At 41.0% G+C, this 25,762-nt stretch overlaps 1 protein-coding gene and 1 pseudogene across 2 annotated transcripts; one reads left to right on the plus strand and one right to left on the minus strand.

Annotated features, from left to right (window-relative positions):
• Positions 1-6,855: 6,855 nt before the first annotated feature.
• Positions 6,856-13,738, minus strand: LOC115971196 (annotated as a pseudogene).
• A 3,663-nt stretch (positions 13,739-17,401) lies between these two features.
• On the plus strand, positions 17,402-23,312 carry LOC115971197 (serine/threonine-protein phosphatase 2A activator). 2 transcript variants are annotated; one of them, XR_004087255.1, is made up of 3 exons: positions 17,402-18,745; positions 22,597-22,683; positions 23,016-23,312. XR_004087255.1 is itself a non-coding variant. In XM_031090953.1 (2 exons), the coding sequence occupies exons 1-2, from the start codon at positions 17,541-17,543 to the stop codon at positions 23,020-23,022; spliced, it is 1,212 nt and encodes a 403-aa protein (XP_030946813.1). In that variant the 5' UTR covers positions 17,405-17,540; the 3' UTR covers positions 23,023-23,312. The 2 variants fall into 2 exon arrangements, 1 of the variants encoding a protein (XP_030946813.1); XM_031090953.1 differs by lacking the exon at positions 22,597-22,683 and having other exon boundaries at positions 17,405-18,745.
• The last annotated feature ends 2,450 nt before the right edge of the window (positions 23,313-25,762 follow it).

Consider the following 25,762-nt stretch of genomic DNA (forward strand, 5'->3'; position numbering starts at 1 on the left):
CTGGTGCACGCCACGAGGAAGTTGCCACATTACTTCCAGGCACACACGGTGTTCGTCCTCACCGAGTATCCATTGCAGTCACTGTTAAAAAGATCTGACTTCGCAGGTCGGATTGCCAAATGGGGGACTCGGTTGGGATCGTTTGACATAAGATACCGACCTAGAAGCTCGGTAAAGGGACAGGTTCTCGCTGATTTCATCGCAGAATTCACACCCAAGAACGAGGGCAAGGTAATCTGTAGTGCGGAGATTCGCCCGTAGAGGGTATTTGTGGACGGCGCATCAAATGCTATGGGGGCCGGGGCTGGTATTGTCATAATCACCCCTGAGGGTATACGACTGGAACACTCCTTCAAATTGGGGTTCAAAGTCTCGAACAATGAAGCCGAGTATGAGGCCCTACTGGCCGGGTTGAGGGCCGTATTGCATCTGGGCGCAAAGGATGTAGAGATTTACTCGGACTCTCGGCTGGTTGTTTATCAGATCACTGGGGACTTCGAGGCTCAGGACCCCCGAATGAAAGCTTATCTAAGTACGGCAAAACAGATTATCGGTCAGTTTGGAACGGTAAAGATATCCCAGGTAGCCCGGTCACAAAACAAGCACGCTGACTCTCTTGCCACGTTAGCCTCATCGGCCACCGAGGACACGCCGCGGCTTATCACGATAGAACTTATAAGGGAGCCAAGCATCTATGTGAAGAGTGTTCCCGACCAGGCCGGAGTAGAGGTTGCGCAGGTAGCAATGGCTGGTCCATGTTGGATGAACCCGATCATAGACTTCCTTGCTGAAGATAAAGTCCTAGAGGATGAGGCCGAGGCCAACAAAATTCGCCGGATGGCCCCCCGGTATTGGCTGTCTTCGGACCGAAAGTTGTACCGAAGGTCCTTCGCAGGCCCTTACCTCTTGTGCCTACATCCCGAAAAAGTCAAAGAGCTTCTGACCGAGCTGCATGAGGGAATGTGTGGCGAGCATGCTGGGGGACGATCTTTAGCACACAGAGCGATGACACAGGGGTTTTGGTGGCCACAGATGCAAAAGGATGCCGCTGAATACGTTCGGAGCTGCGAACAGTGTCAAAAGCACGCCCCAATGATCCATCAACCTACAGGACGTCTAAATCCTGTCAGCAGCCCTTGGCCGTTCGCACAATGGGGGCTTGACATCCTCGGGCCATTCCCCCGAGCAACGGGGAACCGCCGTTTTGTATTGGTGGCTGTAGATTACTTCACCAAGTGGGCTGAAGCTGAAGCCTTGGCTAATATCCGGGATACTGACGTGAAAAAGTTTGTATGGAAAAACATAGTTACAAGGTTTGGGGTGCCGAATTCGCTAGTAACAGACAATGGGCTACAATTCGACAGCAACGCTTTTCGGACCTTCTGCAGCGAGCTCGGCATCAGAAACAAGTATTCAACCCTGGCATACCCACAAAGTAACGGCCAAGCTGAAGCAGTAAACAAGACTATTTTGAACAGGCTCAAGAGAAGGTTGGATGGGGCGAAAGGAAGATGGGCAGAAGAGCTACCCAGTGTATTGTGGGCTTACCGCACGACCCCCAGGAGATCCACGGGGGAAACCCCGTTTTCTCTGACATACGGAGCAGAAGCAGTGATACCAACCGAGGTGAGCTTATGCAGTGCACGAGTCGCCGGGTTTGACCCCGTCCAGAACGCCGACCTGATGATGGAGCATTTGGATTGGCTAGAAGAATGCAGGGAGGCCGCGACCGTACGGCTCGCCGAGTATCAGTAAAAGCTGGCCCAAAGATACAACCGAAATGTAAAGGGGAGGGAATTCAGTGCCGAGGAACTAGTGTTAAGGAAGGTAGTGGGGAACATGCGAGACATGCCTGCAGGGAAGCTTGCTCAAACCTAGGAGGGGCCATACAGAGTCACGGCCATTGCGAGTGCAGGGGCCTACTACTTGGAAGACCTTGACGAGAGGCCGCTCCCCCGACCATGGAACGCCAACAACTTGAAGAAATTCTACGCGAGATCATCCGTGTAAGCCAGAACTTGTATTCCATTGAAATTAAGAGCATGGTGAACTTTTTTGTATATGCTGTTTTTGACTCCGTAACCGCACACCAAGAGAATTGCAAACAAAGTTCTAAGGACAGAAACCTGACCCTCAGCTCGATCAAAATCGCCGAGCAGGTGGAAACCTTACAAATAAATCTCTAAGGACAGAAACCTGACCCTCGACTCGATCAAAATCGCCGAACAGGTGGAAACCTTACAAATAAATCTCTAAGGACAGAAACCTGACCTTCGGCTCGATCAAAATCGCCGAGCAGGTGGAAACCTTACAAATAAATCTCTAAGGACAGAAACCTGACTCTCGGTTCGATCAAAATCGCCGAACAGGTGGAAACCTTACAAATAAATCTCTAAGGACAGAAACCTAATTCTCAATTAAACTAAAATCACCAAACAGGTTTAAATCTTATGATTAAATACTCTAAGGATGAAAACCTGATTCTCGGTTAAACTAAAATCACCGAACAGGTTTAAATCTTATAATTAAATGCTCTAAGGACGAAAACATGATTCTCGGTTAAACTAAAATCGCCGAATAGGTGGAAACCTTACAAGTAAATGCTCTAAGGATGAAAACATGATTCTCGGTTAAACTAAAGCATGATGAAAACCTAACCCTTTTACAAATGCTAAGTCCATTAGCGCTCTCGAATTACCCAAAGCACCGCACAACAGGTTTTGGGGGTATCATTCCATTAAGCAGCCATAGCACTGGCATGATTCAAGCAAAACATACAAATAGATATAAATTCATTCAACAGATTGAAACGGAAAAAGAAAACAGTCTACCAATTAAACAAATAAAATTTTTCAGTCACCACATCCCGGTGACGTAGGCAAATAAAACCAACAAATTAAAAATAAGATAGTAAATAAAAGTAAAATCAGTTGGGAGGTTGGGTCGGCGGGGTCACTTCCTGCTGGACGGTTAGGGGGAAAGGCGGGTCCTCACCGAGAAGCTCCTACACAGTCGGGATGCTGGTGGCTTCCATTTCCTCGGGCTTGGCGTGAGCATCGATTTGTTCAACCAACTCCCTCATACTGGCCGTCTCCTCCTCGTCAATAGCAACTGGGGCATCCTGGGCGGCAGGTACAGGGCTCGGAAATGGAATTTGGCTGGGGTCTCTCAGATGCGAATCTTCGAGAACTCCCATTACTTGGAGAGCGGCAAACCACCTGGCCTCAAAACCCATATTCCGAGCCCGAGCCACCACCGGCTCTGTAGAATTTTCGGCATCAACGAAACTTACGTCGTACCACTTTTGCTCCGCGGCCGCCAAGCCTGCCCTGAGGTCGGCTATCTCCTCGGCGTTGGAAGTGTTAAGGCTGATGGCTTCGGCTAACTTGACCTCTGTCTCATTCTGCTTGGTCAGGAGCTCCGCATACCTCTTTTCGGCCAATGCCCGGTTCTTCTCCGCAGCAGCAGCCTTTTTCTCAGCAGACTCAACAACTTTCAGCTTTTCCTTAGCCGATTTCACCGCTGACTCCCGCGCCCCCTTCTCGCGTTCATTTTTCTCGGCAAGATCCTGTGCCCGGGCAGCCACAATGTGAGCCAGTTGAGCGGCCTAGCAAGCACAAAGGTTAGAAAAGAAGCAAAAGGAAATATGTATGAAGGAGTAGATAGACAAAAGAATTACCGCAATGGCGCCCCACAGACTCCTCGAATCCCTCCTCAAAGGCATGCACGTCTTCGAGAAGAAGAAGAGCTTCAGCCAAAGTTTGGGCAATACGGCCGCCCTTGCCCTTCTCCCACATCCGAACACAGGCGGCTGAGGGCAATGGCTTGCCGTCCAACAGGAACTTTGGCTTCCACGCTGGAGCCACTTGGGAGGAGGACGCGACCCCCGTGCCAACTTCGGTTGGCGGCTCACGGATAACGATTCCTCCTGTTGGTTGGGGAGGAGTCTGGACAGCGGCATCTCCCAGGCCCGTGGCAGGTTAATCGGTAACTTTCTGTTTCTTACGGGCCCGTCCGGCCTGCGAAGAGGGTAGAGGCTGAGGCATTGGACCCCGACCCTGGAAAGGTGGGGGCTGATTAAGTTGCCGGGCACCGGGCACGAACCGGTCTATTGTCATGACCTTCCTTGATACCATCCTTCCACTAGGTTGGATAGCTTCAGCTAGCAAGGCAGCCACTTCTATCACTTGTTGTTGAGGCTCGGCGGCTGGATTCTCGGGAATGGGCTGCTCTTGTACTTGGTCTTCTTGCTGTATGGGTTCATGGGCTATCTCTCTGAGGCGCCGAGATACCCGTTCCGCGGACTCGTCTCGCAAAGGAGCTAATTCGTCCGAGCAAGTGAACCGCCGACCAAACTCCCTTGCCTCCCCGGTGGTAAGTGTCGGCGGCAAAAAGTTTATGTACCGGACGTCTATATATGATAGCAGGGGGCTGTCAACTAATAGTGCCTGCTTGAAGGGCTTCCAGGTAGAATAAACCGGCTCCACTCCAAGGATCAAGTGCGAGGCCCGAAGTTGTCCTTCCCAATGCACGTATATCTCGGAACAGAGGATGAAGTTTAAATCCTTGGCGTGGACGGCTCTGAGGTCTTGAACGAACACTTTGTCGTCTGCAAAAGAGCAAGTAACGCATTAGTCTCTAACAATAAAAATTTACTTCAATAAGAAGAAAAGAAGAAGTGGAGGAAAGCAATTATATCAAGGGGATGGTACGAACCCACTTCACGCCGTGAAAGGGGGCAAGGGACGTCCCCGACAAACCAGTTGCCGCACACCCTAACGAACTCCCCGGCGGAGTTCCTGTTCGAATCAGGTAGGCATGATATCAGCCGTACCCGAGTATCTCTTGTCTTTAGGTAATAGTTGGCGGTTTTGTTCCCACAGAGGCTATACATTTGGTTAATGTCATGGTGGTCTAACTGTAAGTTAAAGGTGTGGTTCAACTTACTGACACAGCTAACTACCCGGTAAAAGTTGGGGGAAAGCTGGTCAGGACACAGGCCGTAGTAAGTGAGTGTGTTTAATAAGAGGGGATCCACGGGAAACCTAACCCCACCTTCTAAAATTGACATCAAAGGAAAAAAGGCTGTACCTCGCCCTCGGTGGAGTTCAATATCACTCTCATGGCAGTAAGCCACATCCACGTCATTGGGAACATTAAATTTACTCCTAAAGGTGGCCAAAGCAGCCGAGGATTCTAGAAGGTAAGAGTAACCCATCTGCAACGCCTAAAACTACAAAAGGGAACTTAAAGAAATAAAGTTGAAGGAACAGGAAGGGGAAGAAAGACTTACTTTAGGTTCTAAGGAGGAAAAGAACACTGGGCAAGCGAGTAAGCGCACAGAAATGTGGTCGGTAGAGAGTAAGCACAAAAAATCAGAGGCGAAGGAAAAATGAAATGATGTTCAGAGGGGGACTATTTATAGAGCCAAAAAGAAATGGGGGAAGAAGAAACGTTTAATTAAGCAATAAATGGGCACGATTTACGAGCAACCCAGCGAATACCAAACGTAACCGATTTGCGCGCCGCTTCGGTTCACGAACCGTCAGGCAATAATGGCGACTGCACCTAGCGCTGCGAAACGGCACATCTTTTGAGATGAATATTAATGAGAAGCCACGGTCATGAGTCCCAGGTTATAAGATTCCCGAGGTCAAAAGGTCCAGACAGCTCCTTAATTCTTCTCGGCGACCGAGTATGAATCAAGGGGGGGCTATTGTACGGCACCGAGATCCTAAAGCCCATACTGGCCTTGGGCCCAGGCCCATGTAGGCCCCGGGCCCAAGCCCATACCGGCTTTGGGCGCAGGCCCAGCAGAAAGGTCCAGTTACCTTATGCCCTTCTTGAAACTGCCTTAGTGTAAAAACAAGTTTTGGGTATTGAGTTCCAAGAGGTGACCAGTTAAGCTTTCCCGGTCAAGCGTATGAGCCGTGTCCGGGAAAATCATGATATGCACGGGAAACTGAGTTGCCGAATATAATCGGTCAAGATGGAACCAAGTTCCAAGATCATAAATGCTGCACCGCCCTCTCACCTAAACATCCACTTTAACTAGATAATATTGGACCTTCAATAGCACTAACGGTGACTGTAATCATAATCTCCCCACTAACCTTGGGTATAAATAGAAGAAAATTGAGAGAAGAAGGGGTTCAGAAAAATTAAGAGAAAACAACCAAGTGAGTGAGTATCAACTGAGTGTTGCTTTGAGTCTCTCTGCCGAGAACGACCCATAGTAGGAAATCCTCAAGCCCACTACAAATAAATTGTGAGCCCAAGTGATTTAAGGCCCAGAAGTCTTATACTTGGTTCCTACAGGTTTGATGAATTTGGATCTAGATTTAGAATGATTTTGATGATTTTGTAGTGTGTCCGTGATGATTTTGGGTTGGGTTTCCCAGTGAGTTTTGTCCATGCTAGGTTACGGTGTTTGGTTATGGTGCTAGGTTTGGTGGTTGGGTGGTTATTTTATGCTTCCTTCTTCTTATTCTGCCACGCTAGGTTGTAGTCGTACGTAGAGAAAGAGAAGTAGTTTGATAAAGGAGAGAGAAAAAATAATAATAAAATCATTTGCACATGAATAATAACTGTGTATATATGCACGGTTACTATTCATTTGCAAGACCGTGGTGTATATTTGCGTATTTTTACAAAAACTGATGCAGGTGTTTTTTGGGTTAAAATGTGCAAAATTAAGCACTTTTTGCATTTTACACATTTTTGCAACCCCTAATGCGGTTGCTCTTAGATCTTAGCAAAGGAAAAAAATAAAAGAAAGGAACTGGATAACAATAAGTTACAATAAGAAGCTTCTATAAGCATATTATAAACACCCCTTAATTAGTCTACTAAAACCTAATTTGTTGAGGCTAGAAGCACTTGATTAATTATTTTGTCCAAATTCATGAAAGATGACCCATTAGGGCCAGTGGCCTCTTCTATCAATTTCTTCCACTCAGTAGCTTTCTTCTTCAACTTTTGCCCCTTCTCTCCCACCATCAGCTCTCTAACAAGGCTCTCTATTTCACCTCTCTTTGCATCACTCAATATCTCCATGCCTATGCCCCATTCAATGCAAGTATAACGACAATTGGTTTGTTGCTCACCATAGAAAGGCCGAGAGATCATTGGCACTCCTCCACACATGCTTTCAAGTGTGGAATTCCATCCACTGTGAGTTAAGAACCCACCAATAGATGGATGACTCAAAACTTCTTCTTGAGAACACCAATTTGCTAAAAGACCCCTTTCTTTGGTCTCTTCTAAGAACTCAGAAGGAAGAACAGCCAAGTCACCTCTTACAAGATCAGGCCTTATGATCCACAAGAATGCTTGCTTGCTATTTGCCAGTCCCCAAGCAAACTCAATTAATTGATTGCTTGTCATGATAGTGATGCTTCCAAAATTCGCATAAACAACAGAGTTTGGTTCTCTTTTGTCTAGTCATTCGATACACCTTTCTTCTTCTTTCCAAAGGTTTGATCCAATCAATTTATAATTGTTATCAGGGATCTGATTTACGAGAAGTTGTAGGGGACCAATGGAGTAAATAGAAGGATACATGGTTGAAAGTCCTTCTAATACCTCATGCTCTAAAGCATCAAAAGTATTTAAGATGACAGCAGAAGCTCTCTGAGCTCTCTTGGCTTCAACCATTGCAAAATTCAGCATAATACCATCTCGGTCTGTGGTTCTAACGAAGCTCGGGAGATCCCTCAAACGGATACCTTTCATTCCTGGAATCCAATCTATGATTGTATCCAAATGCCCATTTGTCAAATAACTCTCATCTGCACATAGAAATTGCATAATCAATATCAAAAAAACTACTATAAAAATTCATACAAGGAAATATATTGGTACTACAATATCCGGAAATGGATCAATTACATGGTTTATGTTAAATTTTATAAATCTAAAAATGTACAGAAAGTCACGTTATTTAAAATTTTACTGCAAAATAGATTAATAATATATAATTTTAATGAATGAAATGGAGAGGATGATAATTGTAGGGGCTCAATTTGTAACAACTCCAAGATAAGATTGGATTCGTAAATAAAAAGGTCTCCCACAATATCATTTGTAGAGAGTGGGCTTGAAAGGTATGACCTGGGCATAAGTGAGTGGTTTTAGTTGTAGTTCTTACGGGAAACACTACATGGCGGGCTTGGCCTCCCCCCTATATCTTTGTTTGTTTCGCCTTTTATACTGGTGTTCCGTTCCCCTTTTTTTGTGTCCACGTGTTGATTTCTACTTTTGGGGTGCAGGCCTGTCCAGTCGACCCATACCTAGAGTGGTTGGGAGTTGCTGGAAAGGCGCATGGGCATGGGCATGGGCATGGGTCTGTCAGACGCCGAATTCCGCATTATTGTGTTGGCTGCTTTTTCCTGGCCCTGCCCGCTATATTCAGCTTGCTCCTTTCTTTGGGCATTTAATGAAGTGCCGAGGAGGAAGTCGTCCTCGGCAATGGCTCTCCTCGGCTTGGGCTGCGGACCTTAAGATAAACTGGGCCTAGGCCGGGGCTACACTTTCTTTGGCCCCACAATAACCCCTCAAAAGCCTGCTGCCCGACTTTTAGTTGGGGAGGAGGGTTTTGATAATGTTGGGTCTACATCATAGCCTGCTCCGATTTTGCACTCCATTAATATTTGCATTTTTCCATTTACACGGAAGTCGTGCCAAAGCAAGGGACGCTCCTTTATTTTTCATTCGCGCGGAGCCCTTTGATATTTCGGTACTCGAGGCGCGCCTTCACGAGGATCTTCAGATCCTACGGCTGAGGATGAGGTTGGAAATTGAGCCCAGTCCGCCTTGTCCGTAGCGTTCCTTGGAAATTTGCACAAGTTAAATGCCACCGGTCTGCTCCGTGTATAAATAGGGTAGAGGGTCATTCTCCTTACACATGAACTTTCCTGTTCCCTTCAGAATCATACTTCTTCTTCCATATCCACGATCTCTAGTTCTAGTACCCCTCTGCCTCAAAATAAGATGTTTGAGGCTGGGATGGGGATGAAAGATCTTCGCACGCTTTAGAGACACCGAATCCTCAAGGTGATATGGTACGGACAAGGATGGCACAGATTCAAGCCAATCCCCCGTTTTGACAGGGGGAAGATGGTACTTCTCCCTCTTTCAGTCAAAATCCGAAGCAGGTTCTGGTCATGCAAGATTTTTAGTATGTCAGAAGAAGGAATTTCCGCCATCAGCGCCGTCTGCCTTGTCGCAGGCAAATTTTTGCGGGGACTCCTCGACTTCCGGCTCCCTGCACCTTTTCTTCAACGGTGCAGGCCCCAAGTTGGGTTCCCTGCACCTTTTCTTCGAAGGTGCAGGCCCCTCGTCGGGTTCTTTTACTGCCTGAGTTATGGGCATGTAAAAGTATTGAGGAATGGCTCCCTTAGTCAACATCTTGGCACAGTAGCCAACCTCTCCTCTGTGCTTCTCCTTCGGATTTATCTTTACTCTCTTGTATTTTTTCTTTTTTACTTACGTAATTAGCTTTAATGTAAGCTTATTTCAGCTTTTCATTGTACATTGTACTATTCCTTTGTCTTAATAAAAGATGAGTTTATTTCTTTCTAAATACTTTGTTTTTCTGCAACAACTGCTTTGTGCATGAATATTAAATATATGCTTGCCTTTAATGATACTTAGAGCAGAAGCACGTCTTAAAACATATCCCTACTAGTTTAAACTTATTGACATTATCAAATATAGCAATGGTAGTTCTCAATAAATTAACGAATAAAACTAACCGAGATAGCGGCCGAGCGCTGTGCGATACACGCAAAACAAATGCCCGAGAACAATAAATGTTAAATATACCCTCCGAGAAAGGGGGCTGCCGAGCAGTGAGAGACTTTGATTGTGTTTTACTAACATATTGCTCTGTATCGCCTTAATTCCTTTGGTATTGAGGATCCGAGAGTAGACTGGGGAATCCATGCAGTTTAGGGACTAAGCGAACTACTAATGGGGAGTTCTCCTCGGATAGATTCCAAGGTCCCTGTAACGTAGTTTTTCCATTAAGTACTTGGTTTCCCCAGAGGCTTGAATCCGAAGACCATACAAGACCTTGGTTCTGTCCGAAACTTGCGCTTTTCCTTTTAAGTAGTTGGTTTCCCCAGAGGCTTGAGTCCGAGGACCATACAAGGCCTTAGTTCTGTCCAAAACTTGCGCTTTTTCTTTTAAGTAGTTGGTTTCTCCAGAGGCTTGAGTCCGAGGACCATACAAGGCTTTGGTTCTGTCCAAAACTTGTAGTTTTTCGTCCAAGTAGTTGGTTTCCCCAGAGGCTTGAGTCCGAGGACCATACAAGGCCTTGGTTCTGTCCAAAACTTGTAGTTTTTCGCCCAAGTAGTTGGTTTCCCCAGAGGCTTAAATCCGAGGACCATACAAGGCCTTGGTTCTGTCCAAAACTTGTAGTTTTTCGTCCAAGTAGTTGGTTTCCCCAGAGGCTCGAGTCCGAGGACCATACAAGGCATTGGTTCTGTCTAAAACTTGTAGTTTTTCGTCCAAGTAGTTGGTTTCCCCAGAGGCTTGAGTCCGAGGACCATACAAGGCCTTGGTTCTGTCCAAAACTTGTAGTTTTTCGCCCAAATAGTTGGTTTCCCCAGAGGCTTGAGTCCGAGGACCATATAAGGCCTTGGTTCTGTCCAAAACTTGCGCTTTTTCTTTTAAGTAGTTGGTTTCCCCAGAGGCTTGAGTCCGAGAACCATACAAGGCCTTGGTTCTGTCCAAAACTTGTAGTTTTTCGTCCAAGTAGTTGGTTTCCCCAGAGGCTCGAGTCCGAGGACCATACAAGGCCTTGGTTCTGTCCAAAACTTGTAGTTTTTCGTCCAAGTAGTTGGTTTCCCCAGAGGCTTGAGTCCGAGGACCATACAAGGCCTTGGTTCTGTCCAAAACTTGTAGTTTTTCGTCCAAGTAGTTGGTTTCCCCAGAGGCTTGAGTCCGAGGACCATACAAGGCCTTGGTTCTGTCCAAAACTTGTAGTTTTTCCAAGTAGTTGGTTTCCCCAGAGGCTTAAATCCGAGGACCATACAAGGCCTTGGTTCTGTCCAAAACTTGTAGTTTTTCGTCCAAGTAGTTGGTTTCCCCAGAGGCTCGAGTCCGAGGACCATACAAGGCATTGGTTCTGTCTAAAACTTGTAGTTTTTCGTCCAAGTAGTTGGTTTCCCCAGAGGCTTGAGTCCGAGGACCATACAAGGCCTTGGTTCTGTCCAAAACTTGTAGTTTTTCGCCCAAATAGTTGGTTTCCCCAGAGGCTTGAGTCCGAGGACCATATAAGGCCTTGGTTCTGTCCAAAACTTGCGCTTTTTTTTTAAGTAGTTGGTTTCCCCAGAGGCTTGAGTCCGAGAACCATACAAGGCCTTGGTTCTGTCCAAAACTTGTAGTTTTTCGTCCAAGTAGTTGGTTTCCCCAGAGGCTTGAGTCCGAGAGTCCAAAACTTGTAGTTTTTCGTCCAAGTAGTTGGTTTCCCCAGAGGCTTGAGGACCATACAAGGCCTTGGTTCTGTCCAAAACTTGTAGTTTTTCGTCCAAGTAGTTGGTTTCCCCAGAGGCTCGAGTCTGAGGACCATACAAGGCCTTGGTTCTGTCCAAAACTTGTAGTTTTTCGTCCAAGTAGTTGGTTTCCCCAGAAGCTTGAGTTCGAGGACCATACAAGGCATTGGTTCTGTCCAAAACTTGTAGTTTTTCGTCCAAGTAGTTGGTTTCCCCAGAGGCTCGAGTCCGAGGACCATACAAGGCATTGATTCTGTCCAAAACTTGTAGTTTTTCGTCCAAGTAGTTGGTTTCCCCAGAGGCTTGAGTCCGAGGACCATACAAGGCCTTGGTTCTGTCCAAAACTTGTAGTTTTTCGTCCAAGTAGTTGGTTTCCCCAGAGGCTCGAGTCCGAGGACCATACAAGGCATTGGTTCTGTCCAAAACTTGTAGTTTTTCGTCCAAGTAGTTGGTTTCCCCAGAGGCTTGAGTCCGAGGACCATACAAGGCCTTGGTTCTGTCCAAAACTTGTAGTTTTTCGCCCAAATAGTTGGTTTCCCCAGAGGCTTGAGTCCGAGGACCATATAAGGCCTTGGTTCTGTCCAAAACTTGCGCTTTTTCTTTTAAGTAGTTGGTTTCCCCAGAGGCTTGAGTCCGAGAACCATACAAGGCCTTGGTTCTGTCCAAAACTTGTAGTTTTTCGTCCAAGTAGTTGGTTTCCCCAAAGGCTCGAGTCCGAGGACCATACAAGGCCTTGGTTCTGTCCAAAACTTGTAGTTTTTCGTCCAAGTAGTTGGTTTCCCCAGAGGCTTGAGTCCGAGGACCATACAAGGCCTTGGTTCTGTCCAAAACTTGTAGTTTTTCTTTTATGGGGCTTTGGCTTTAGAGGAATTAGATCCTCGGCCGAGCCCCTTGACCCATCTGCGTGGCTGACGCTATAAAGTGTAGCCCCTAGTCAAGAATCATAGCCCCCAACGAAACTTTACGTTAGCACGCTGTAACTGGCTGGTAGAAATGACAAGGGTATTGTCCCACACCATCGCCTATGCCAAGACACAAACCTCCCCACAGACGGCGCCAATTATAGGGGCTCAATTTGTAACAACTCCAAGATAAGATTGGATTCGTAAGTAAAAAGGCCTCCCACAATATCATTTGTAGAGAGTGGGCTTGAAAGGTATGACCTGGGCATAAGTGAGTGGTTTTAGTTGTAGTTCTTACGGGAAACACTACATGGCGGGCTTGGCCTCCCCCCTATATCTTTGTTTGTTTCGCCTTTTATACTGGTGTTCCGTTCCCCTTTTTTTGTGTCCACGTGTTGATTTCTACTTTTGGGGTGCAGGCCTGTCCAGTCGACCCATACCTAGAGTGGTTGGGAGTTGCTGGAAAGGCGCATGGGCATGGGCATGGGTCTGTCAGACGCCGAATTCTGCATTATTGTGTTGGCTGCTTTTTCCTGGCCCTGCCCGCTATATTCAGCTTGCTCCTTTCTTTGGGCATTTAATGAAGTGCCGAGGAGGAAGTCGTCCTCGGCAATAGCTCTCCTCGGCTTGGGCTGCAGACCTTAAGATAAACTGGGCCTGGGCCGGGGCTACACTTTCTTTGGCCCCACAATAATGTTGTATAATATCCGAGGTGACCTTTTCAGGTGAATTATGGTCACAATTTTATAAATAGAGTGCCCCACTAAAATAAGGCATGTGGTGAAGTCGATGCTAATTTTAATTGATTGATTCAATACCTTTGAGTGGAGTTAGACCCTTCTCAATGAGATGGCGGTATTGAGCATAGCCCATGAACCCACATGCACTGGTTGTCCAGAAAAGAACATCAGGGATGCCCAGTTCAGCTGCTGCGTCTAGAGTGAAGCTCATGACACCATCAAAAACAATGCAAGTGACTGGAGGGACATGGGATGAAGTGGTGTCATTTAGTTTCAAAAGAAGGTTTCTGAAGGGAGCTAAGCAATGTTTTTGTGTGGAGGCACATAGGGATGATATGTGTTGGGTTACATGATCAATATCAGGCTCAGGAAGACCATCTGTAATGGTTTCGAACTGAAAGGAGGGAAGGGAATTGAGAGAGTCGGGACCTATGGATTTTAACAGGCGCTTATGGTTTTACTCTGTGTTTACAAAGGTGATATGAAAGCCTTTGTAGTGAAGGATTTTTGCTAGCTTTAGCATGGGGTTTATGTGGCCTTGAGCTGGGTAGGGGACACAAACTGCATGTGGTTTCTCTGTAAAAGCTAGGGAAACCATTTTCTCTCTCCCTCTAAGGCCTAAGCAAGTAAGCAGAATTGAAAATGAGAAGGAAGATTTTTTGGGCAAGAGAAGATTTGTCCTCAGCCATCGTAAATAATGAATTGCCAGTCAAATAAATCATATGCTTAGGCCAATGTGCACTGGACCCACTAAAAGGATAATACGCGTTCAAAAGTGTTGGAAGGTGCACGGCACCTTGAAGTCTAGCCCATATAGGATTTTTTTGCGCTTGCCATGCAAGCATCAAAAGAATCCTATTTCTAATTGAATATGTATTGCACAAGAAGTCCAAGACTACTATTCAATTAAGAATAGAACTGTCAAGTGGCAGAAGCTTCTATATAAAGCATATCATGTTCTTTAGAGAGATTGAAAAATGAAACACAGTTTTAAAGCCGATTGAAGGAAAAAAAATTAGTGCTTTGTGAGACTAAAGACTTTCAAGTAAGAACATGTCAATGATAGTAAATCCTCACACATATATTTTTTATTTATCATGATTTTTTTTTAATTATATATAGTAAATTGTTAGTAAGAATTAAGAAAGTCAATAACCTAATAACTCCTAATAACTTGTGGGTCCTGTAAACAGTGCACAGGTTCAGTGGCGACTCTAGAATTATTTTCTAAGGGGGGTCGATAAGAAATATAAATTATAGAAAATTTAAAACAAAAGAAAACTTGAATATATTGACATCACACACACACACACAAAAAACCAAATACATAAGGTTTCATATTTTAAAATCATTGCACAATATCTTTATTATCAATCCTATGATCTACATCTCTTTTAATGTACATAGTCAAGTAATTATTCATCCATTAATCTCTTATTTGATTGATTTATTTCAAATTTTTTAAGATCTAACATGGTTTTTTTTTTTTTTTTTTCTAAACTTTGAGATTGACAAATTTCTACTTTTGTTGCTGGACTTTTTATTTTATTTTTATTTTTTCCATATTTTGATCAAATTAGTTTGTTATTGGGTTTATGTGTGTATTTAAAAAGACCAAGATATTATTAAGAGTATCATATTCAAGTTTGTTTTAGTTGAGTTTTTAAAAAATTTGAGTTCAAAGTGTTCAAATTTTTATTTTAAAGGGTCAAATAAAAAAATTTTAAATGATATATAATAGTTTTTTTTGGGCAAATTCAGGAGGTTCATTTGAACCCCCTAGGCTTCAAGTGGAGCCGCCCATGCATAGGTTCACTATTCACAGAAAAAAGTCAACAATCACGGCTTGAAAAAAAAAAAAAAAAGACGTAGAAAACGCAAATGCCAAATCATCCTATCCAAACCACACCTAAAAGACTGATTTTTTTATAGCTACTTGATTTTGTACATACATTTTAACTGTATCAAGATTTAAATCTTAGATTTGAACCCTTTTAGTCAATTGGGTTACAAAACCTTTTTATTTTTTTATTCTTTGCTGAGAATTGAATTACAAGTTAAACTATTCAAATATTATATTTTATAATATTTGTATACAAATGCTATATTTTGTAAAATTAGCAACTGATATTAAACTATACAAATATTATATTTTATAATATTTGTATACAAATGCTATATTTTGTAAAATTAGCAACTGATAAATAAATATTTGAATTATATTTTGTGATTGATGGTTCATTAATTTGTAAATTCTATGGTGTAATATTCCTAGTATCATCCTTTTATTAATTGGTCAAAAAGAAAAGAGAAATGCTATGTTCTCAATATTTTGACAACAAATCCTAAGTGACAATGTGTTAAGAGTTGTTATTGGTGGGGTAAAAAGTAATCTTAGGGATAGGTTCAAATTAGAACCAATAACAACTAACCACCTATAATTTGTTGTGAAAGTGTTATAAAAATATTATAAACATAGTACTTTTCAAAAGAAAATCTAGGAACACAATAAAGACTATAATATTTTCAAAATAGGTTTATTTTTAGTGGGGTGGATTCACATATAGTATTTTATTTTATTTTATTTTATTTTGACTGCTAATAGCCTAACCCCTCCATTATTGTAACATTTTGTGGTGTGTTTGCACAATTCCTAGTAAGATAACAAATTAAATTCAATCTCTATTTCTAAGGGTCTATTTGGATACAGTTTATTACTGAAAACCGAAAATACTATACCAAAAAAATTTTTAAATGTGTGAATAATTTCGTAAGACCCAGTTTTAAAATTTATTTTGCCAAATTCTGTACTTGCGGGTCTCGTAAACAATAAACGGGACCCACTATTTAAAACGTAGACATAAACATGGTTAGATTTCAGCTGTAACTCACGCTAAAAGTAGTTTTATGGTTCAAAGAAATGTATTTGTTCATTTGTCATAAAATTATTAAAAAAAAATATTAAAACCACACATCTATTGTGAGTCAACCATATTTAACCGTACGTGTCAAAACCTGTACCAGACAACATAACATAAAAATAAATAAATAAATAAAAATAAAAACAAGAGAATTGGAAAACAGAGAATATAGAGATAGAAGAATGGGAGAAGATTCAGAAGGACTTATATTGTATGTCAACAAGCAAACCTAACTACTATTATTATCACAACTGACAATTTGTGATTAGAGCTATATTATTTTTCACATAGATCCATTTATAACAATACTTTTATTATTGAAGAAAAGATGTAAAAAAAAAATTTATATCTTGAGACTTTTGATTAATATGACCAACATGCAATCAACTTCTACTGTATTCAATTAGAGGAAAACAAAGAAACAAACTCCTACTCCCCATGGACAAGCCCAAGCAAGTTGTGGTCAAATAGATTTCTTACTAGGTCAAACTGCAGTTTAGCAATGATGATGCTATCGAAAAATTGAGGACTTATAAATTAAAACAAGTTGGTTGAGAGCCTTCACCTACACCAACCCTATTAATGGTTTGAATTTATAATCTTGCTTTTGTATTTCATACATAGTAATGGGACCGTACCAAACATATGGTTGAGCCAATAAACCCTACAATTTTTTTTTTTTTTTTTAAAGAAGAAAGGCTATTAAAATGAGTCTGAAATATAAGTTCAACGGCTGGTAGAATATTTTCTATCCAGACTAACAACGGGGGAGAAATATTTGTTCGCCTCACAAGCGAGTGAACAACCTTGTTACAATGCCTACGTACATAAGAAAACTTTAAAACTGTGAAGTGCGAGGCAAAGTACAAATTTTTGAGTTGATTTGAAAGAAATACCATATTTGCAAAAGAACCGAGTAAACCATAAAAAAATTGGTAGGTTTTTTTTAGAACTAGTGCTGAATCACATGATTTTATGCAAACCGTCTGATTTTAAATGTTATGCTATTTTAGTCTAATAACCATAATTTTCTTCAATTTTGTAATTTTATGTTTATGGAATTTTAAGTATTATGATTTTTATAGTCAAAATATCAATTCCAACGTCCTATTTTTAGCATCTTTATTTTTTTTACAATTTAAAATTCATCAAATTAAAGACCCACCCTTGGGCTTTTACAGAAAAAGAGGAAGTGGGCTTGGGCCAGAGCTAGAGAACTATTTGAGTGCGAAGGCTGTATGGCTTTTGTCCCTTCTAGTTTCTCTCTGTTGAATCCTGTTGACTCATCAGTCATCATTTCAGTACCCATCTTCACCAAATCGCAAGCCCAACCCAACATCGTCACAGCTCACCCCCATTCCTTCATAAATCACGTCCCACAGCCCACAACGCTACCGTGGCATCAAATCCGCCACCTTCAAACCACTTGTCATTTCATTCCGCAGAGTCCCACTTCCTCTCCCGCTCCCACAAAAAACCATGGAAAAAGAACCCCCCCAACACCACCACCATCACCACGACCACGACTACGACCACCAACACTCACCCCTCAAATCCCCATCCTCACCCACCTCCACCACCACCACCACCACAACCACCGCCGCAACCTGCTGCAATTGCGGCGCCCCAACCAGTTACGCACCACCACCCACATGGTCCGACACCTCCCCACCTCCAAACTACCGCCCAATTCGCGCTCCGGCGATCAACCTCCCCCCAAGCAGCCACACCCAACAAGCCATAATCCTCGCCCCGGTCCCACATTCCCAAAAGGTCCCACTCGTCTCCCCACCTTACCATTTCCAAACCCCAGCCAAAAAAATCCAATCCCCCGAAGATCTCAACCACTTCCAGAACTCCGATTCCGGCAAAAACTTCCTCGGCTTCGTCGTCGCTCTCTCAGAGTCAATTCGCTCCCACAAACTCTCCGACCCTTGCCACCAATCCGAAACCATCAACTCCATCGTCTCCATTCTCGAAACCCTAATCCAATGGGTCGACGAAATCCCTCCGGCTCAACAAACCGCTCGCTACGGCAACCTCTCGTACCGGACCTGGCACAGCCGCCTCACCGAAACCAGCGATTCGCTGATGCTCCAGTTCCTCCCGGCCGATCTCCAATCCGCCACGATCGAGATCGTCCCTTACTTCACCGATAGCTTCGGGAACTCGAGCCGAATCGATTACGGTACCGGCCACGAGACCAACTTCGCGGCGTGGCTGTACTGCTTGGCTCGATTGGGAGTCATCAAGGAGGAGGATTACCAGGCCGTGGTAGCTAGGGTTTTCGTGAAGTACCTGGAATTGATGAGGAAACTGCAATTGGTTTATTGCTTGGAGCCTGCTGGTTCTCATGGCGTTTGGGGGCTCGATGACTATCATTTCTTGCCGTTTATCTTCGGCTCGTCACAGCTGATCGATCACCGGTACATGAAGCCGAAATCTATTCATAATGATGATATACTGGAGAATTTCAATAAGGAGTATCTGTACATTTCTTGCATTGCATTTGTGAAGAAGGTGAAGAAGGGTTTGTTCGCGGAGCATTCGCCTTTGTTGGATGATATTAGCGGTGTGCCTACTTGGAACAAAGTGAATAGTGGGTTGCTGAAGATGTATAAAGTGGAGGTCTTAGAGAAAGTCCCCATTATGCAGCATTTTCTGTTTGGCTGGCTCATCAAATGGTATGGCTTTTGCTCCTCTCTATGAACCATTGGGATAGTGTTTTATATCGATTTGAAATTATGGGGTTTAGGTTTTTTGCTTGATTGATTAGGAATTTATGGGGTTTATAAAAACTTGAGGTTGGTTATTTGAATTGATTTGCTGTCCATGTTGCAAGGATTTGTGCTAGACTTTTAGTTTGTTTCAAATTAGTAATTAGTTTTCATGCATAAATTGAAAGAGACATCAATTTCGGCATGTGTTTGATTGAATTCTTTAGATGGTTGTGAGCCAGAGCATCTAAGGTATTGGAAGGAATAGAATAAATCATAATAAAGGGAAAAGTGAGCTTGAAGATTTGATACAATTCATCTCATTTTTTAGCTTGAAAGATGATTCTTATGTTCAGTGAATTGGGGTTTTTATGAGTTGCTTGATTTTGATTCCTGTTCATCTAATTCTCTTTTCACCCCCATACCTATTTTCAACAACATACTTGGCTTGGCTAAGATGTCGAAGAAAAAAGCTAATGGACCTGTCTAGTTTTGTAGTATTACATTTTTAAACCCCAAATTTCCGTATATTTATGTGCCATTGGAAGTATTCTAAATTTTGTGGACAAAGAATAATTGATGCCTTTCTTCTTTTAGAACTTTGTTTCATCAAAATGACATTAATAGCTGCAATGTTGTATGTTTAGTAGTAGTATTCAAGGCCTAGGCTCAAGATCCTCCTTATGGCCAAGGATCTACTCCACCTTGCCCTATTTATTCTTTTATAAGTAAATTCCATCTTTTCCCATCATTGAATTCAAATTTCTTTCATTAGAATTATTCCCTTGCCCTTCGTTTTCTTTTGCTAGACCCACATATCAAAGTGCTCCTTTTTAATTTTGTTAGTGTGTTTCAGAGGAATCGTCATGAGACCAACTATGGCACTTTGGAATTTGTTTTGTCACTGCCCATGCATCGTCCATCTAATAGATTAATGTCATCTTTTGTTAGACTGGAGCTTTAGTATATGTTTTTCACAGCATAGTAAGCTTTGAATCCAAGTCACTTTGGAAGAAGTTCAAGGAAGGCCTTTTTGAGCACCAGGGCTTTATTTCCGTCCCCTTCACTTAAGTCTTTGTTAGCCTAAGATGGAGGCTGATATACATGCCAAAAGTACTATCCTAGTCAAATGTATGGCAACGTGTTCTTGATTGCAAGGAACAGAAGTGCTTTCTTATAAGCTTATCCTCTTTTAAGCATGCTTGCTGACATTTTTTGGTCAATGTTCTATATCCTGATTCCAGAACATGTCTATGTACTATGTGTTTGAGAAATTTCTGGTTACGTTTCTGACTCACATCCATAAGTAGTCAAATTTTCTAATTTAGTATGAATTTAGTGATGACTTTATTGCCATCCATTGGCACTGAGCTCATTAGAATGTCTGTAGTAAGAAAACACTCATGTGCACATGGTTAATACAAATATTATAGACATTCCTATACTCGTTAAAAGTTATTCCATGTTTCATTGATAATCATGAAATTGTAGTGTTTAAGGCTCATGGTAAGTTTTCCCAGGCAGAATCTTCTAGGTGTTGGCATCTAGGAAGATGGACACCGAGACGGGTACAAAATGGCCACATGAGCAATTTCTAAAAAATTTTAACATGACACGGCGGTTACAACACCGGTACAACACGGGTATGTTCCCCCAAATTAAGTGTCCGTGCTTCTTAGGTTGGCATGTTATTAAGGCTGATGCAACTTGTAACATAATTTTGATGTTGCCAATGGTTTTTAGACCAAATAGCATCTCCTCCGTCTATAAAGTAAGGAGAGTAAGGTCAGGCCATGAACATAATGTATGAGCACATGACCTTCATATGCAAATGTTATTGTTTTGGTCTTGGATTTGTTGCCATCAGTCACAATTCTAGAGCAAGTGGCCCAGGAGGATGAATCTTCTAAGTGGAAGCCCTTGACTGAGCTATCCCTCTCATTCAGTTGAGAACTTTGTAGGAAAATAGAAAACAAGGGATCATGGTTTTACCTTACAGCCAGCTTTATTATGTAAATCTTATAAGGATCATGTTAACAGGTGCCCTTGCAATTGTTAATAAACCAAATTAGGAAAGTTTTAACTCCACTTTCATGAGAAATATAAAAAGTTGTCAGAAAAATCAATTGTTTTATCATTTTCCAATAAAATGTTTCTAAAAATGGTTCCTAAACCAATGCCCTAAGGGCATTGATTAACATTTCCCATCTTATAAACCCACACATGACAATACCAAAGACAGCCGTCTAGCCCATGTGAGATAAGGTTGTCATGATTTGGGAAAGTTCCACAATGGCAATTGTAGAGTTCATTTTGGTGCTTTTGTGAAGCTAAATTTTTTTTTAAGCTGCTCCAGATATGTGCTCACCTCATCCTTGGACGCTGCTAGGACGTTTTTGCTAAATTACTGTTAACAACGTATATGTGAGCTTTCTGAAATGAATGCCTACCATTAGACATGTGGCTACCGTCTGAAGTAAATAGAATGGTGATCTGTTAAACCAATATTTGAGCTTTATTTTTCTTTGTGCAGTCACTGGTTGAGTTAATATGTTCATCACTTTAGTATTGTACGATTTTAGCACTGGTGTTAATATGTTCATTGCTCTAAGTATTGTAAGATTTTTAGCCAAAGAGCTTTGGCTCAAATGACACTTCCTCTCAAAAGTGTAGGTGGAAGGTGAGGTCATGGGTCCTCAACCCATTAGTTGTGTGTGTAATTTATCAATATACTTTTTTTTTTTTTTTTTTTTTATAAATATTGTAAGTTTTCAATTTTTAGTTTTCAACCAAAAAACTTCCATTTTTAATGGCAAATTCCAAGATTATGACATGGTAATTACTTGATTCATGCTTTGCACATTTGAATTATAACAAAATGTCAATTTTAGCTTTAGATTAATGCCACTAAAGTCTGGTTTCTGATGGGAAATTGAAGATTATTTTATTTTCATGGTAAATGTTTTTTTTTTTTTAATATAAATTTTGTTAAATGTCATTATTATCTCACTTTTTTTTTTTTTTTTTTCATTTACACCTCAGGGTTTAGCGTGTTGTATGGATGCATGAGCTGCATAGTTTTTTTTTTTTTTTTTTTTTTTTTTTTTTTTTTTGAGAATACTAAGTATTTTAACACACACACACACAGGGAGAGGGGAGAAGATCTTAAAAGAAACTGACAGTGGTGTATATCCAAAAGGGCCTAACTCTTGAATACACAGCACTTTGGTTTTATTTATTTATTTTATATTAAAGCAAATGTTATTTCTAGTCCTGGGTTTGTTGCCATCAGTTAACAATTTTAGACCTAGTGGCCAAGAATGAATCTTGAAGATACCCTTGAGTGATCTGTCCTTTCATTGGGTAGGAAGATGGAAAACATCACATTATGATGTTCATCTTTCATTGGTGATCATGATATTGCCTTACAGCTAGCTTTTTTATATAACTTGGTTGAATTTATATGACAAATCCATACAAGAAAATGCTAAAGACAGGCTTCTGGCCCATGTGAGATGAGGTTGTCATGATTTGGGAACGTTCCATCATGGGAATTGTAGAGTTTATTTTGATTTTTTTGTGAAGTTAAAATAAGTCTATCAGCTGCTTCGGATATTGAATTACCTCATCCTTGGATGCTGCTTGGACATCTTTGCTAAATTACAGTGAACAACATTTTTTTGAGTTTTCTGAAATGAATACCTGACATCAGAACTAAATAGATTGTTTGACCTGTTAAAACAATATTTTGAGCTTTAGTTCTCTTTGTGAATAGTCACTGGTGTTGTTAATATGTGCATTTCTCTAAATATTGTAAGCTTTTAAGCCAATAAGCTTTGGTTCAAGCGGCACTTCTGCCAAGTGTGGGGTGGAAGGTGAAGTCATGGGTTCACAACTCATTGAGTGTAAGTACTAAAAAAAGTATTGTAAGTTTTTCTGTTTTTTAAGTTCTCAAAAAAAAAAAAAAAACTAATAAATTTTAATGGGAAACGCCTAGACTATGATATGAAAGTATGTGATTTTTTGTTTTTGCACATTAGAATTATAACTAAGTGTTAATTGCTAATTATTATTTAAAAAAAAACAAACTAAGTGTCAATTATAGCTTTAGATTCATGTTACTTAAGTTTGGTTCTGATGAGTAAATGATTTTTTTCCCCTTTCATGTAAAAGTTTAATGTGATATTTTTTTAATGTCATTACTCATACTTATTGTTTGTTTTCATTTACACCTCAGGGAGTAGCGTGGGTGTTTTGCTGTGGAAACAAGAAAAGTTAAGCTCACCAGGTTTCATGCAACTATAAACACAGAATGTACCTATGGTAGTAGGGATGAATTGTGTTTTCCTCCTCCTTTTTTAATCTTTTATGCATTTTTGTTGCTATAAATATTTCACAGATAATGGAAGTTTGGCGACATTTATTGATTAGTTAATGAGATAGATATCCTTATCTATGTAGACAAATTTGTGTTAAGCTAAGCTGCGGCTGCATACTATAGTGAGATTCGGAAATCCAGTACGGATTGCATTGATGTGGCGGGAAATGCACCTAAGAAATCAGCCTTGTTCAAACCTTTCAAAGCGATTTCCAATTTTTTTAGTTACTCGGTAACTAATATGAATGGATTTTACTTCTTCCTCCATGATCCATTTAATTGTGGATGGTTTTTCCTTGCTTCTTCTTCTTCTTTTGGAAAAACAAAGGGATAATCGTTTTATTAATTGAATTAAGCATGCGTTTGGATAAAAATAAAAAATTGAAATTATTTTACTATTCAATTTATTTTTACTATTATTCATGGACCTCAAAAAGTAGTATCTAAACAAACAAGGATTTGTAACATCATGGTTCACCGAATGCCTTAAGAAATCAGGGCATTCCTGGAATGCATTAGACAGTTAAATTTGATGGGATCATCTTTTTAGGAGCATATGATATATAATTATATATCCCTCAAAAACTATATTCATGGGATCATCTTTTTAGGAAATACACAACACATATCCCTCAAAAACTATAAACATATCCTTATTTAATAACTATTTTCGCACGTTTGTTGAACTTTACTGCTTGTCGAGGTGATTGAATCAACAATGTCGTTCATTTCATTTGTCTGTAATAATTAACCTGGTTACTCGGTGATGCGCCCGTACTTTTTTTTCCCACTTGTTATGTATATTTTACTGCCAATTGTAAAATTCAATGTTAACTAAGGAGTCCCACTTCCGGCTTGCTAATATAAAAGATTGGGTGTGAAGAGTGAAGCATTGCTTTTAGTTGTTTATATGTTCGTTTAAGCGAAACAGCGTGTACTGCGTACTCATCAGCATCTAGTACCCAGTTGACGTTGGGAGTCCTTTAGGTTAAGGCTCATTCATTGGGCATGTTATCTTTTTTATTGTGGTTTCACTCACGCGAGTCAGATTTGTTTCTTTTAGGTGAATGATTACTGTCACAAAGATGCTCTATAACTATTCACACTCACCAGTCACTCCCCCTGCCAAAAGTGTTGGAATATAGGAACGAATACTGTCACCTCCAATTTCTACATTAGTACATATTTTTATCCAGAGTAGCAGACATTGTACTAAGTTTTGCTGCTTTCCTGCTTGAACTGAAGCAAGCTCAAAGATTCCCCAGCTACAAATGTGAACCCCTCACTCTAACATGCTTATCCATACACATTGATTCGTTTCCAGCATTGTGTTGAACAATTGGATTCTTTCTAAGTCAGACCTAATACAATGCAAGCTATCAATTTAGTTGAAAAAAATACCATGCGAGTTCAATCCTAATTGCCAATTAAACCATACTCTTTCTAGAAAAGAGTGTGTGTGTGTGTTGGGGGGGGGGGGTGGTGTTGAATTTGAGACCAAATATTAACTAATGATCCCCAGTTTTTCTTTTTCTTTTAAACAGTGATTGACATAAATCCCATGATGTTCAGTGTACTTGTTAAGGAATGAGGGGTGGAAGAAAACCTTTTTTTAACAATCCTGTGTAGGAACTAGGAAAGAAAGGAATAAGAAGGATTTGTTTCAGTTCTGAGAAAGTCTTTTATGCCGATTAGACATGATATATAGCATGATTTCAAAATGGAAAGATCTAGCCATCAATCCCTACCAAATGATTAGATAATCTAACGGTCACTATATTATATGGGCTTGCATTAAGAGAAAGTCCAAATGTCACAACTACAATGCACAACTTGTGCCACAACTCGTCACATAGCGAATTGTGGTTGGTGGAAGAGTGTCCCCACATTATCTTTTCATCAACCACAACTTGCCATGTGGCGAGTTATGGCACAAGGTGTGCATTTTTCTGTGGCACTAGACTTTTTCCTTGCATTCGGATAAGATTTTGTTAGTTCTAATGACATGATGCGAACATGTTCACTGATTAGCAGAATTTTCAATTCACCAACACCTGTATCCAGATATTCATGGATGCTAATCTTTTTTCTTTCTTTTTTTGGCTGAATTGATTCTAATCTACTTATGTTAAGGTTTAAGGTTTCTACTTTCTACTTTCTTTGAGTTTTGGAATAAGATTAAATGTTTGATTGGATCGCCAAGGCAAAGCACATGTTGCGGATCTTAACTCACAAAGGTCGTGCCAGCACATCATGGTGCCACATAGGCACATACAAGTTTTATCTTATTAATTAATTAATTAATAATATCTCAGCAAAAACACAAAAACAAAAACAAAATCTCTTATTAATATCACAATCAAGACGTAACTACTGGCACCAATCAATTAGGATACGATGAATGAGACAGGATTTGTATAAAACTTTTTGCCTTCCGAAAGGGTACAATTATTTTGTAATGGATGTGATATATGGGGTTGGGGTGGTCCAAAGGCTCCAAAACACCTATCCGTTTCACAATAAAAATACAATACAAAACCTTTTTCACTAAATAATGCATCATTAAAATCGGCAATTAAAATAACAATATACAAGTACTTAAAATC

This window comes from Quercus lobata, chromosome 12 (assembly GCF_001633185.2).
Source record: "Quercus lobata isolate SW786 chromosome 12, ValleyOak3.0 Primary Assembly, whole genome shotgun sequence".
Taxonomy (NCBI): Eukaryota; Viridiplantae; Streptophyta; class Magnoliopsida; order Fagales; family Fagaceae; genus Quercus; species Quercus lobata.

Bases quoted from the DNA above. Each gene is read 5' to 3' on its own strand.
- LOC115971197 (XM_031090953.1), top strand. From the start codon at position 17,541: ATGGAAAAAGAACCCCCCCAACACCACCACCATCACCACGACCACGAC.